The sequence below is a fragment of the Dendrobates tinctorius genome, unplaced genomic scaffold (genome assembly GCF_039654945.1).
Source record: "Dendrobates tinctorius isolate UK_male_01 unplaced genomic scaffold, ASM3965494v1 ptg000144l, whole genome shotgun sequence".
NCBI lineage: Eukaryota > Metazoa > Chordata > Amphibia > Anura > Dendrobatidae > Dendrobates > Dendrobates tinctorius.
The window spans coordinates 10,907,884-10,923,966 of record NW_027361811.1 but is presented as its reverse complement, the minus strand read 5'-3'; the positions used below and the strand labels follow the sequence as shown (position 1 = coordinate 10,923,966).

The following is a 16,083-nucleotide window of genomic DNA, read 5'->3' as shown; positions in this document are numbered from 1 at the left end:
AGTGTCGTGGTCCGGTCCGGCGCCTCCCATCTTCTAGAGATGACATCCTCCTTACTTCTGCCGTGGCTCCTGCGCAGGCGTACTTTCTCTGCCCTGTTGCAGTGCGCAGGCGCCGGACTTCTCTGACATTTCCCAGCGCCTGCTCACTGCAGTACTTTACTCTGCCCTCAATAGGGCAGAGAAAGTAAACCTGCGCAGAAGCCGCAGCAGAAGTAAGAAGGAGAACGTCATCACTAGAAGATGGGAGGCGCTGGAAGGCGACACCCACCGCATCCCGACCACGCCCCCGGTGTGTTTTTCTCATCTTTCAGTTTACATTGGGGGCTTATCTACAGCATTATAGCATGCTGTAGATAAGCCCCTGATGGCGATGGCCGCAGCTTATAGCCTGAAAATGGGGTGACAGATTCCCTTTAATCTGTATCCGATACATATAACCAAAGTTGTGTGTATCCTTTAATGAGTTTTTTTTTTAAACTCGTTTTCTTGCTCAATAAAGTTCAGCTACTGTATATATTATGCTTATGAATTCTTCAGTTTTTGTCTGTGTATATATTTTATACAGTGGGTGAAATAAGTATTGAACGCGTCACCAATTTTCAAAGTGAATATATTTCTAAAAGTGCTATTGACATGAAATTCTCACCAGATGTCTGTAAGGCTACTTTCACACTTGCGTTTTTTTGCGCTGCGCACCGTGCGCAGTGCAAACGCACCTAAAAAAACGCATCATGCATTTGTGTGTGTTTTTTGCGGGTTTAGGCGCTTTTTTTTAAAAAAAACTCATGCTTTTTTTGGCTGATGTGCGCATTACTATGCGCACGTCAGCGCACCCATAGACTATAATGGGTGTTTGGGTGAAAAAAAAACGCATTGCGTGCGCATGCTTTTTTTGGGACAGTTCGGACGCACAAAAAATGCAACAAGATGCATTTTGTGCGCCCGAGCGCACACTACAAAAAAACGAATGTGCATACAAACGCGTACAAACGCATGTGTATGCGCACCCATGTAAAAGATAGGGGAAAAAACGCATGCGTTTTTTTGCGCAAAAAACAGCGCAAAAAAACGCAAGTGTGAAACCAGCCTAACAACTCATCCAATCCATACAGTCAAAAAAATCAAACCACTGATTTCCATAAATTATGTGTAATAATAAAAAATAACAGGGAAAAAGTATTGCTCACATGAAGAAAGATGTGCAAAAAGCCATGGAAAGTCACAAGACCAGCTGAAATCTATCAGTAATTAGAAAGCAATCCTGCCACTTAGTGAAAATATCAGCTGGTTCAACTGATGACCTATAAAAAGGTGTCTCATTACCAAGGTGCCACACAAGAAACTGCTCATGATGGGTAAAAACAGTGAGCTGTCTCAAAACCTTCTCAACCTTATCGTTGCAAAACATACTGAGGGCATTTCTTAAAGTAGTATTTCTACACTACTGAAGGCTCCAGCGAGCATTGTTGGGACCATAATCCGGAAGTGGAAAGAACATCATAAATCCGGCCTCAATCAGGTGCGTCCTGCAAGATTGCAGATAGAGGAATGAAAATAATTATCAGACGAGTTGTCCAAGAGCCAATGACCACCTGTAGAGAGCTACATAAAGACTGGAAATCAGCAGGCACAATTTTTTCAAACAAAACTATAAGTAATTCACTTAACCTGAATGGCCTGTATGCATGCTCACCCCAGAAGACTTCATTGCTGAACAAAAAGCTTGTTCAAGCACGTTTAACGTTTGCTCAAGAACAACTAGACAAGCCTGTGAAATACTGGGATAATATAGTCTGGTCTGATGAGACAAAAATTGAATTTTTTGGATACCATAATATACACAGTGTTTGGAGCCCAAAAGGCACTGCATATCACACCAAAAACACCATTCCAGTAGTGAAGTTTGGAAGTGGGAACATCCTGGCGTGGGGCTGTTTTTCAGCAAACCGCACTGGCAAACTTAATATCATTGAAGGAAGGATGAATGGATGAATATACCAAGACATTCTTGATAAAAAAAAAAATCTGCCGTCTATGAGGATGATGAAGATGAAACAAAGGTGGACGTTTCAGCAAAGACAATGATTCGAAACACACAGCCAAGGAAACTCAATTGATTCCAGAGAAAGAAAGAAAATAAAGCTGCTAGAATGTCCAAGCCAATCACCTGACCTGAATCCAATAGAACATTTATGGAACGACCTAAAGCTCAGAGTTTATAGGAGCCCACAGAACCTTCAGGATTTGAAAAGTGTTTGTGTGGAACAATGGGCCAAAATCATACCTGAGCAATGCATGCGACTAGTTTTTCCAAACAGGAGGTGTCTTGAAGTTGTCATCACCAACAAAGGCTTTTGTTTAAAGTATTAAATTTCAGTAAGGATGCTTCCACATTGCTTTCAGGCACCCGTTCGGTGGCCTCGTCTGGGGCATCTGTCCGAATCCCCAACAAAACTGGATTCGCACATATGCGTCGATGGGGCCATAGACTATAATGGTGTAGGCTGAGCGAACAAGTGCTTTGCCGTTCATTATCGGGTGTATATGCCTTCTCGGGGCCGGCACAGACATGGTCTGCTACGCTGGAGTGGGCATACACGCTCGAAAATGATTCACAGCAGAGCTCACATTCGGGGGGTTCGGACGTAAGGCTTATTTCACCTGCTGTATATGACCCTAACTTATTTTGCTCTCGCTCAGTCAAGCAAAAGGCAAATTACAGGGATTAATTTTAAGGCTATGTGCACACGTTTCGGAATTGCCGCGGGAATTCCGGAATTCCATTCTGCGGGAAATATGCGAGAAAACAGCATTTTAATTCCCGCCTATTTCCCCATGGAAAAACTAGTGATTTGCAAGCGTAATTAGCTTGCAGAATGCTAGCGTTTTCCAAGCGATCTGTAGCATCGCTTGGAAAACTGATTGACAGGTTGGTCACACTCATCAAACATAGTGTGACCAACTTTTTACTATTGAGGCTGCCTATGCAGCATCAGTAGTAAAAAAGATCTAATGTTAAAAATAATAAAAAAAACAAAAAATCGGGTTATATTCACCTTCCGACGTCCCGCGCAGCGTTCCCGATCATCGCGATGCTCCCAGCAGGTCCCGTTCCCAGTGATGCATTGCGCCAATGACCTTTGATGACGTCATGGTCTCGCGAGACCGCAACGTCATCAAAGGTCATTGGCGCAATGCATCACTGGGAACGGGACCTGCCGGGAGCATCGCTGAGGCCTGCTGACACTGCGTGGGACGCCGGAAGGTGAGAATATGACAATTTTTTTATTTTAATTTTTTTTTTTACAGGGATATGGTACCCAGAGCCTGGAGGAGAATCTCCTCTTCCCCAGACCGTGGGTACCATCCGCAAATGTTCTGCTTACTTTTCACATGGTGGGCACAGCCACATGCGGAAAGTAAGCAGAACAATGCATTCCTATGTGTGCGGATTTTCCTGCGATTCCGCACAAAGAATGAGCATGTTGCGTATTTTTCCGCGGTGCAATTCCGCCGCGGAAAAATCCGCAGCATTAGCACAGCATGTGCGGAATGCCATAGGATTGCATGGGATGCTTCTTTTTGCGTTGAGCTTGAAAGCGCTTCTCCGATGCTGCAGAGGCACCGTTTTGGGTGCATTTTTGCTTTTCCATACCACCGACCTGAACTGTCAGCAACAGGAAAGCGGGAGGCAGAGGAGCGGTGTGCTGCTGAACTCCCATAAGGCGTCCCATTTAAACACCAGTATAAGGCTAGGTTCACATTGCGTAACTGCATTACCGCTACTCCATAATGCGATCTCGTTAGCGCAGCCTCTCCATCTGCTCTAGCAGTGATGGACCCCCAAACGCTGCAGACCGCGTCCGAGGGTCCGTCACAGACTGACGGCACATCGCTAGCGCATGTCGATTATAACGTGTTAGCGATGTGCTCGTTAATGGCAGCTTATGGCAGCGTTAACGGATGCGTTACATCGCGTTATGCCGCGGTGTAACGCAATCCATTAAATGGACTGCCTAGACGCAATGTGAACCCACCCGAAGGCTTCATGTATTTGAATAGGGCTTGTTTCATAAAAACTTTCAGCTAGTATTTTGGCATAAAAGCGCTTTGAAAAGTCACCAAATTTTGGCACAACTCGAGTTTTGCAAGACATTTTGCAACATTTGTCATTCATGTCATTTTTTTTCCCAGCTCCGACAAAGTGGGCAGAGTCGGGATGGGAGTGCGGCGAATGCTGCTTGTCAGATTCATTCATTCCAACAGGGACTGGAGTAGGACTTGTGGAGAGGTGCACACAAAGGTGATCACCACTTGCCCAACTCTCCTGATTCACTAAGTAGTATATGCGACTCCATGGATCGGGAGCGTCCCCTCATCAAGACTGACATAGGCAACAGTTTTGGTGAATCAGGCCCACAGTGTCCATAGCATGCCCCTTTATGGAGGTTGATGGGAGGGCACTCCTCGACACATGCTAGACTAATAAGGTCTACCATATGGCAACACACAGTGCTAAAGTGTGTTTTGCGTATACCCCTACGGGCTCTGTGGGAGCCTGCTCCAATATCTCAAAAGGGTTGTCTGGCAAAAATGTATTTATTTTTTTTTACAAAAGATTCATGTTTAAAAAAAAAAAAAAAATGAAATAAGCCATACTTCAATGCCTGGGTAACAAGAAAATATTTTCTATATTTCTAGTGATCAAATAGTGCCCCATAATGTTACAACCATAATCATCGCACCACCTAGCAGCTCCGAGTGAGGAAAGGCTGCCCTCCTCCCTCTGCCAGGCAGTTTGCCTTGGTTGCCATTGCAACAAGGATGCAGAACATTAATTGGTGGAGTAAAGTACTGCCACAGTAGTCCTGGATCTAGAAATGTGAAGAAACACCCTCATCTTGAGTCACAGAACAGTGAATCTTAGCAAATGTCACGCAAAAGGGTTTACAATGCGATAGAAAAATCATTCAGACATGGCTGGCGCGTCTGACATTTCATCATTTAGTCATTTAGAATAAATTGTTGCCTGAAACATTCTCTCTTTATTGTGCCTCCCACACAAAGGTATTGTATAATCACCGATTCATAAAAGCCGTAGACGGGCACAATAGACCTATTTGCATATTTACAAAATGCCTCCGACAACAGATGTTACAAAAGCAATGCCTGTGTACGCAAAAGATGCTCCTGTTTATTTAAAAAGCACGGAAAATGTATATTTGTATAATTGAGGTAAACTATCTAGACCATATTCCTTTTCAGTCTTTATAGGGTATGTTCAAAGAGGACCTGTGGGCTCTACTGCCTTGTTGCTTTTAGTGACTTTGTATTTTCTAAGTAATCAATAATTATTTTTACACTTTTGCATTTTGGTCTTCCTCTGCTAGGCAATGTTCACATAGTGATATAGCATATGTTCTTTGTCCCTGTCGGGTCTTGGGTCCAAATCCACTCATAATGGGATTCGGGTGTCCGGTAGCCGACGGGGCTATTGACAGTAATGCTGCAAACTGAGTCACAGTGTGCTTTGTGTCGTGCGTCTGGGTTCGAACCCTTGAGCCTGTGCTTTGTGGTTGGCTTCTCTGTCTGCCGAGCCATAGCAGATATACTTTTTCTCCAGGTGTTTAGCTTCTGTTATACATGTTTTGTCTTTTTAAGGTAACAGGTGTTTTCATTTACTCATTTGTCTGCCCTATCACCTTTTGGGTGTGGCTTTATATACAAATAAAGATATAAAGCCAGCTCACCAACTCAATAGGAGCGCAGAACACCATCCTGCAGTGGTCGATTTCCATGAAGAGAAAGAGAAAAAAATCCAGCTCCAAGCGAAATTCAAGTTTCCAAAATTTATTCCAACATGGACAATATACAGATCAGCTCCAGGACTGCATCAGCTCACACAGGAGCGATAAAGCGACGCGTTTCGATCGCCGCTACATGCGATCTTTATCAAAGCTGGCATGTCAAGATCACACAAGTATAAAAAGAGACAGGAACCAATCATCTAACTAATACATGTCACATGATCAGAAGGTCCTGTTCTAAAAAATGCAATTCACCAAATAACGAGATCATAAGAATTACATCAAATTTATATAGAAAAAACATTTAAGATGTATCCACATAAATGTAAAAAAAAATTGTTGATGTAAAATGTCACAATTTTATCAAAAATTCATGTGATTTCGTTGAATACTAAAAAGTCATGCGACCAAAAGGTTCTCTTACTGATGATGGTTCCTGTCTCTTTTTATACTTGTGTGTGATCTTGACATGCCAGCTTTGATAAAGATCGCATGTAGCGATCGAAACGCGTCGCTTTATCGCTCCTGTGTGAGCTAATGCAGTCCTGGAGCTGATCTGTCTATTGTCCATGTTGGAATACATTTTGAAAACTTGAATTTCGCTTGGGAGCTGGATTTTTTTCTCTTTCTCTTTGTGGCTTTATATACTTTTCCCTTGCTGGTATTTCCTGCTGGTGATAGTCTAATTTGGATGTCCAGCTATATTGTGTAGTTTGTCAGTCAGTGAAAGACCAGCTGGGGTTTATCTCGCTGCTGTGTATGTTCTTTACCCTGCACCCATGTTTGTTTTTAGGAAGTAGGCGGCATATTCTCTAGCAGTACACTCTTAATCCTTTATTTTGTATTTCGTCTTTTATTTTATTCGCTCTGGGATCTCTTTCAATTTCAGCACCTTTTCCCTTCTGTAGGTAATTTGCACTGTGCTCTGCCCTCTGGTTTCTTTAGGAGGAATGTTAAGCGCTCGACGGCCTTTCAGGCAGCATAGGGCCCGAGTTGCAATCATCTAGTCTGTGGTTAGGGCTATCTCAGCTCATGCAGGAACCATTCGGGACTGTGAGGTCAGGATCTCTAGTCTGTACAGGAACCGGCAGGGTCAGTTGCAGTTTTTAGTGTTACCTTTTTTTGCCACAAAAGTTGCTACACTATCATAACAAATACTTTCTTGGACATCATTTTTCAACTGTATACTCCCATTTCAGGCAGTGAACAAGACCATAATACCAGAAAAACGGAGTACAAAACCCAATATAAAGTCAAATAAAGGTACATTGTTGGTTCAAGTAGACAATTTAAACTTATACATACAAAACTACTTGAGCACTAAAATAGATTGAAAACCATGATACAAAAATCAAATTCATTAATTGCAAAACTTTATTAAGCACACCATAGACAAATATGCAAGACTAGACATGATAAAAATATTTAAAAAACAAGGGGAGCAGGGCATCACACACAATATAAACATGATCTTTGACATTAGACATTGACATTAGAGACCTGACCTAAAAGTGTGCGTCCTCTATTCTGTTCTGATCCAATGGGCAGTTTATGCCGAATTTGACTGCTTGATCAGACATGGAGGATTTGTTTTGGATTTCTATGTAAATTTCATGCTGAAAATAAACATCCGATTGCCATACGATGCTTCTGAATTAGGTTCTCAGACCCCTGTTCACATATAGCAGCTAAATTTGCACTGCAGAGGGACAAATGTGCTCCATCTGGATTGGCCCTTATAGTGACAATCAGATGTTAATGTGAGTGATAAGTGTTATTTTAGCACGGATGAAATTTGGTTATTGTTACAAAATCACTGTTGATTGACAGGCTGGATGGGCATTAGAGGTGAACAAAAATAGTCATAGGACCATGTCGCTACTCTGTGGCTGCTGGACCAGAGTCCTGCAATCCTCCTGTCCGCATCCTCTTCTGGTTATTAGGCCCAGTGCGATCATCAATCATCAGCCGTGTTCTATACAACGGGTTCCTATAGAACAAATTTCAGTTGGAAATGTTCTCAAACATGATAGCGGTTGTACTTTGATCTTTTCATGCCCTGATGAAGTGAACTGGGACTGGCTCAGGAAAGGCGTTGGCAATAAAGATACCTTGAATTCTACCACAGCAGCGCAGTCTCTTATTGCACTACCAGCCTTCTCTTTGTATCAGCAGGAGATTATAACTAGAGGCTAGTAAACCTGCTGCCAGGTAGTCAAGCATATTCATGGGTTCTGTATAACCGCGCCACCAAATGTCAGCTTTCTGGCTATGCACAGCGTACACAGAAAGCTGCCAGTCAGTGGTGCTCAACATTCAGAGAGTTGATGTATCTGAAGTAGAGAAAACTGCTTTTTATCAAAATGACAGCAAGCAGCCCAGTAAGTGATATATCCCTGGAATCAGGGTCTTTGCCCCTACATCATTCTACTCTTTGATGGGGTAGCAAAATCCTGCTGACAGATTCCACGATTTTAATAATAGCTTCTGTTTTTATGTGAACAAGCATGCTAAACTTAGATGAAGAGTTTTTGGGGGTTTTTTTGCAGCCGGTACCTTAATAACAAATTCCTTACAGTGTTGGTCTTAAAGTTTAGGAAAGTTGTTGCCACTGGCTGGCCTTGGACCTTATATAATTAATTAAGGGATTTGCAAATTAAAAATTGTTGAACAGATTTTAGTTCATGTCATTCTCCCTGTATTTTGCTCTTTAACGGTGTTGTAGTTTAGTAGAAGAGCTTTTTTTTCTCACACTTTTTTTTTTTTACTATTGAGTATTTCAGTTTACTAAATGCTATTTAACACCTTGCACAGCTTGTTTTGTTTGCCCTTTTATTTTGCTTTTCTGTCTAAGGCCGGTTTCACATTAGCGCTTTTTCAGCGCACGCACGGCCAGGGGTAGCTCCGCCCCCGAGCCGGCTCTCTGCCCGGCGTGCCCGCCCCTTGCTTGTAGCGCCGCCTACTAGCGGACAGCGGCGCCTGCGATCGGCGCACCCTATCTTTAGCATAGGGTGCGCAGATCGTGCGCAGGCCGTGCGCTAGTTGCGCTTTGACCTGCGCTGCGCACTTTTGACGGTGCGCCGTGCGCGCCAAAATCAAACTTCGGATGCTAAAGATAGGGTGCGCCGATCGCAGGCGCCGCTACAAGCAAGGGGCGGGCACGCCGGGCAGAGAGCCGGCTTGGGGGCGGAGCTACCCCCGGCCGTGCGTGCGCTGAAAAAGCGCTAATGTGAAACCGGCCTAAGATTTGTGTCTTCGTAGTAAAGGCAGTTAGCAACAATGGTGTGTGGAAGTGAAATGCTTTTGTAGAGTCAAATGCATGCAAGTATATCCTGTTGGGGTGCAGACGTATAAATCGGATCGAGAGCACGGACTGGACGGCTGCATAGAAATACATGAAGCTGCTGGCCAGTCCATATGTTACTTTACGATCTCCATCCGATATATACAGCCGTCTGACTGCGCCGTTATAGTATTGCAACCGCTGCAGATTGAGGTCAATTATTTCAGTAGTGCATACTGTTAAATGTTTCCAGATGCAACTTCAAGCACGCTCCATGCTGCAGCTTACTGAAACTGCAAAGTGCAATAATCCCAATAAATGGGTGTGACACATCGGCCTACATGTAGGTGTATTAAAAACAAGGAGCTGTCTTGCACCACGTGTCCATACTAGAAAGCGCCTGTCTTATTCCTGCTCATTTAGACACTGTTCATATGTTCAGGTTTTAAATACATTAGACAGGGACTGCTTCAATACGGGTTACCTTGACGAGGTGGAGCTGCTTGGCATACATTGTTTTGCAAAAAAAGTATTGACTAAATACCCTGTATTTGTTATTACCTTTTATCAGCACTTGCTGACTACTGTCATATGTCTTACTGCAAGGTATTTTTGCACATTTGTCATTCTGTGCTCTTTGTTTGTGTTAGATGTAGGTGCATTGCAGCTCCACAACATAAAATTCTTCTTTTGTTTAGAGGAGCATTAATACTGGGGCTAAATGGGGATGTAATGTAGATTTAGGTAGTGCTTCTAACTGATTTTAATTCAATTTTATCCGTTAGACTGTGTGCACACATTGCGTTTTTTCAGTGCAAATTTATCAAAAAACCTGAAGGGTTTCCTGTGCCAGCAAAGTGAATGAGATTCCTGAAGTCTCCTGAACACGTTGCTTATTTGTGACTTGCAGGTTTGGTGCAGATATAAATCTACAGCATGTCAGCATACTAAAGAGTAGGGGAAAATCTGCAGCAAAAACCCGTGTTTTTTCTGCTGCGTTTTTCTTGCCAAGTTATGCAGAATACCTAACTTGCAGTGGCGTACTTGCACACAATATCCTTATTCCGACAGTAGAGCTGCCGAGGTTTACCTAGAGTCTAGAGTCCTAGACCAAGCCGCATTAGGAAAAAGTTGGTGGTCTTTTTCCTAAAACTGCTCCGCTGGAGGCGCTGTTTTTGAAAAGTCTCCATATACATTAAAGTTGGCGGAACCCTCTTGATTTTGGTGGGAATGGATGACTAAGGTGTATGGAAGCCTTCCTACTCTCCCTCCAATCCATTAGAATGACTAATTTTGAAATCTTGTTCTTCAGATAAAAGGGCTCATAATATTTTATTTTTCTCCTAGGTTTCAAAATGAGTGCCTGTGCGAATAGAGTGAAGACATGGCTGTCATCAACCTGGCACATTAAAGTTCCAGATCCATGGTTAGAAGCTTGCATTAGCTGGATTCAGGAAGAAAATGGAGGTTCATCTCTGTCTCAGGCTGTAATCAATAAACAAGTTTTTGAACAATGGCTACTTACTGATCTAAGAGACTTGGAACAGCAAGTTCTACCTGCAGGCGTCTTGGATTCCCTAAAATCTGAACTAAATGGGTTTTATGCCATACAGATAGATTCCTTGGTTGATGTTAGCCAGCCTGCATACTCTCAACTGCAGAAAAAGAGAGGAAGGGAAAATGCAAATGACCAGGTTACAGCTACAACACAAGCGACTCAACATTCCTGGGAGTCAAAACCATCCCGAATGCTCATGCTACAGTTAACGGATGGCATTCAGAATGTTCAGGGAATGGAGTACCAAACTGTACAAGTGCTTCATGCTGGACTTCCACCAGGAACAAAAATCCTGTTACAGGGTACTATATCTTGCCGTCTAGGTGTACTTCTCCTTAAATCCGAAAATGTGAAAGTTATTGGAGGAGAAGTGGAAGCTCTGATGGCAGAATATGCACAAGATAAAGTTCTTTCGAGACTGATTGGTATGGAAGAAGATGCTTTATCCCAACGAACACCAGTGCAAAATCAAGTTACTTCAAGGCCACAAGAGGCAATTGTGGAAGCATTAGACTTATCAGATGAAGATCTTCTAGCAGGTCTTGGTGAGAGCGAGGAGTTGTCAATCAATAATAATACAGTTCCTGACAGTGGCTATTACAGTAGATGTGAAAATTCAAGTCACAGTTCAAGGGTCTCCTATGTGGATCGCCAACGGACACAAGTATCCGATATTAGTCTCGCACGTGTCACAGCTTCCAATGAAACCATTCAAGCTTCAAGTACCATGGATGAGGCTTATGATTTAGATGATGATTTATTTTTAGAGGAAGAAATTCAAAGGGAATTAGAAGAGATGACAGTGGGGCAGGATGAGATCATGAGCCGTTCATCTCCAGAAATAGTTGCTTCTACAGCAATCACTTCCAGTACTCCATCGACTAATCAAACCTCAATACCTGAAGTAGTCCCTAGTCAATTAGATCTTCCCCCATTTACCTACTTGTCAGCTGTATTGTCTTACCCAAGTGCATCTGTCAAATGTGTAAAGTTAAAGGCCTTTATTGTGACTTTAAATGGAAATCTTACCAGCACTAGTGGCATTTGGAGTATAAAAGCCAAGATATCTGATGGCACTGGATACCTAGATGTTGAGTTTGGCGATGAAGTCCTCACAAAACTTATAGGGTTTTCAGTGCCTGAAATGAAACGGCTTAAACGGGATTCTAGCCAGCAGCATAAACTGTTAGATGGCCTTCAGAAGTGTCAGACGATCCTGACTGATTTCTGTGGGATAATGACCATCTCCTACAACCCTACAACATCTGAAGCACATGTGCTCGCTCTACAGGACGTCAGTGAAGAAATGAGTGTAAGTTTGAGGAGAAGGTTAAATCCATAAGAACAGGAACACGTTGAGAGGACTGCTATTTCCCCTTGTAAAGTGTATTAACTGACTGTAATAAGACACACAAGAATGTGCTCATATTGTTAAAAAAATAACTATTGCAAGATGTTGGAAATTACCATATTGGGTCATTTTCATTTAGGTTTGATGCTATCTGGCCATTAATGCGTACCTGGATATCTTCCATGTTTCCTTTTACACTAAAATAGCCCGCGTTATGCAAAGACTTGAAAAATCAATTGGAAGATGGCCACTTGGGGTGAGGCTGAAGAGGCTAAATGGTTTTATATTTCGATTTCTCAACCGTGTAATATACAAACTATTAGATTTAGTATTTTACAGTTGGGTATTTTAATAAGTGTATAGTTTTTCTATATGTTTGAGTGGATTTACCCTGAAGATTATCATAAATGTGCGTTCTTTCACTCTCGTTTCACGACAATCTTTCTGATCGGCAGCTTGTTTATACGGGAAGGTTTTGTAGCGATCTTTTGTGCAGCGCAAAAGATCATTGTTCTCGGCAGCGCATCATCCTGTGTAAAAAGGACTCGCACTGCTGAGAACAATGGCGGCCTATGTGCATTGAGCGATCTGTGGCAGATCACTCAGTGTGTGCCATTTACTTTGGGCTGCCTGTGTAAACAGGTTGTTAAACGACTGTCGATCCCTAAAAGTTCACCGATCAGCAGTTGCTTATTAAATGAACCTGTATATTTAAATCCCTATGTGAATAGTACACAGTGATCTTGCCACTTAAATGCAAGAAGCCAAATGGGTTTGGCAAGATCAGTGTTCTCAATTATTTTTAAAAGTTCAATGGGCATAAAAGAAAAATGCAATAAGTTAATTGGAAATGTCAACAGTTTAAGTTTTTTTACTGCACCGACCAAATGTAATTTTTGACTGATTAAAGTATTTTATAGCTTTTCAAGTTTTTCTTTTAGACTCTTCTAAACTTGAAATCCATTCTTTACTCATCTAACCATAGCACCCATACACAACCTACCTGGTTATCATATACAGCAGATTCTTCTCACAAAATTACATAGTACTCTCTACCCATAACCTTTGCCCCTATTTCACATTGCAATGATTGCATAGTAAGGTGGTGCTAGCACAGAAATAACTGCACAAATTTACAAATACCTGTCCTCCTGCAATTCATATAATTGTGCGTGCCAATAGTATCGACCATAAAAAAAATCACATGGTAGAGTTGATAGTGGAGTTAAAAGGGGTATTTCCATCTCCAAGAAACTATACTACATTTCTAATTGGCGGTATTTGCTATTCTTATTATTACTACACCTAAGGCTACATATTGGGATAGGATCATGGAGATGGGCATATTCCTTTTAATGTTGCAACTGTGCCCATTTAAATGTTCGATGCCACTCAGTCAAATGTACTAAACTCCAACTTGACCAAAGAGGATTCTGTTGGGGTAAAGTGATCAATGATTGTGACAAGTATGCAACATTGCTAAAAGTGGCAGAAAATCAGTCTTCTCTCAATGGATCCTATATACTTATAAGGCTGGGTAGTCGGAAACTGCTAAAAGGACACTAGTGATCTGTATACATTCTTCAACATTGAAATTGTAACACCAAGAATGAAAAATTGTGCAAGTATGAATATCACAGGAGCGAAAGAAATGTTAAAGGTATGTAAATGATTTCTGAAACTTAACATGGACAAAACAGAATTCATATTCTTTCCCCCATCTCACGTGACCCCCCCCCAACGAACCTATCCATTACAGTAAATGACTGCCCACTCTCCCCAGTCCCACAAGCTCGCTGCCTCAGGGTAATCCTTGACACTGATCTCTCCTTCAAACCACATATCCAAGCCTTTTCCACTTCCTGCCGACTTCAACTCAAAAATATTTCACGAATCCGTTCATTCCTCAACCAAAAATCTGCAAAAACCGTAGTCCATGCCCTCATCATCTCTCACCTTGACTACTGCAACCTCCTGCTCTGTGGCCTCCCCTCGAACACTCGCACCCATCCAATCTATTCTAAACTCTGCTGCCCGACTAATCCACCTATCCCCCTGCTATTCCCCAGCTTCTCCCCTCTGTCAATCCCTTCACTGGCTCCCCATTGCCCAGAGACTCCAGTACAAAACCCTAACCATGACATACAAAGCCATCCACAGCCTGTCTCCTCCATACATCTGTGACCTCGTCTCCCGGTACTTTCCTGCACGCAACCTCCGATCCTCACAAGATCTCCTTCTCTACTCCCCTCTTATCTCCTCTTCCCACAATCGCATACAAGATTTCTCTCGTGCATCACCCCTACTCTGGAACTCTCTACCACAACATATCAGACTCTCACCTACCATCGAAACCTTCACAAAGAACCTGAAGACCCACCTCTTCTGACAAGCCTATAACTTGCAGTAACCACCGATCGACCAAACCGATGCATGACCAGCTCTACCCTCGCCTACTGTATTCTCACCCATCCCTTGTAGATTGTGAGCCTTCGCGGGCAGGGTCCTCTCTCCTCCTGTACCAGTTATGACTTGTATTGTTTAACATTATTGTACTTGTTTTTATTATGTATACCCCTCCTCACATGTAAAGCGCCATGGAATAAATGGCGCTATAACAATAAATAATAAAATGGTGACAAAATGAAAGCACCATTTAAAAAAACCTCTTGGTTTATTCAGTATCAAGTATTAATGCCATGCCCAGAGATATACGCAGTTACACATCTTGGCTGATTTAAAGAGGTAATTAATGGTTCTTCTGCCACAATGAATGCACTTGGGCACACAAATCATCAAGATCCGCTGCTGGCAGCTTCCGTTCCAGGTGCCGACCGATGACATACGAGATGTGCCCAATGGGAGACAAGTCTGACATCAGTTAAAACGAGCATATTGGTTGAAATGTATCTTGTTTGGGTAGCTGTATTTAGTGTAGAAAATCTATTGGAAGGGTCTATTTACAAGAGAAGACGTAGCTTAGTAAACGCCTTCTGATCTGACCTGTTTTCTGATCAGTGGTTGTTTTTAGCTTATTTATGGCCAATCTTATTTAAGATGCTCACTGAACAATCTGTAATAGATAGTCAAGTGTGTACAGGCTGTCCTTTTTTCTCGGCAGCACAAGTCCTGTTTACATAAGACAATGATGTGTTGTTTGTGCAGCATCCTGTTCACACTGCAAGGTTACTTGGAACGCTATTTCACTATAATCTTGCATTGTAGATGGACCTTCAATTTATACCAAAAGGAATGACTTCAGAGAATTATATAGTTCCAGCTATCACTAAGCAACATCTTTAGGTGGCCTATTATTTGAAAAGTCCAGGGTTGTCATCTATAAATACACTATTTTTCTATGATCTAAGCATACCCTTTGTCTGTAGACTATTCATATTGGTAATATTTGTAATTGATTTATTTTCAAGAATCTATAACAAATAATCGGCAACGCTTCAGGTTTGAAGACAAAGCTGTTAATAAAGTTGAGAATACAATTATGGCTGGTTGGCGCATTTTGTTATAAGGTTGCAGAGTAATTACTCAGCAGGTCCTCAGTTGCTGCTAATGTAGAAGTGACAGAACATAATATGGCTAAATTACCGCAACACAGCTGGCGATAATATTGGGTAAAGTCAGGAATATTCTAATACATGGTTTACAAATCATCAGGGAAGCTGATAAGTGAAGATCTGGTTTAGCGCTACTGTCTGAATATATGGAATAGCGGATTGCTCCAGATAGGTGTGGCAATACAGCATGGCAGCTAAGGGTATATATCGTGAGCATAGGGTGGCATGAAGCCTGTCGTTATCTTCCTGCTGTTGGACAGCAGGGGGCATATGAACTTCCCTCTATAGCTATGATTATTAGATTGCTCCTCTTGTAAAGGAGCTCAAACATTATAAATGCTCTTCTATTTTTCCACCTTACGAAATACACTACAAACTATTCTAATATCATGGGAAGATATGAGTGGATCCCATGCGGTTGCACGGAGCATGTGTATAAATTAGCTCTTCAGAAGCCTCTCACCTATCCAACCACTGTGCTGACAAGGGGCAAGAACCCCAAAAACGACTGT

At 42.2% G+C, this 16,083-nt stretch overlaps 1 protein-coding gene across 1 annotated transcript in view; it reads left to right on the top strand.

The window, feature by feature from the left end:
- RMI1 (RecQ mediated genome instability 1) overlaps positions 1 to 12,927 on the top strand; it is a 40,467-nt gene extending 27,540 nt beyond the window's left edge. Inside the window, exon 2 of the mRNA XM_073546017.1 lies at positions 10,438 to 12,927. Coding sequence (XP_073402118.1) covers positions 10,446 to 11,990 — 1,545 coding nt within the window. The 5' untranslated portion in view covers positions 10,438 to 10,445 and the 3' untranslated portion in view covers positions 11,991 to 12,927. The remainder of the gene's footprint in view (positions 1 to 10,437) is intronic.
- Positions 12,928 to 16,083: the final 3,156 nt, after the last annotated feature.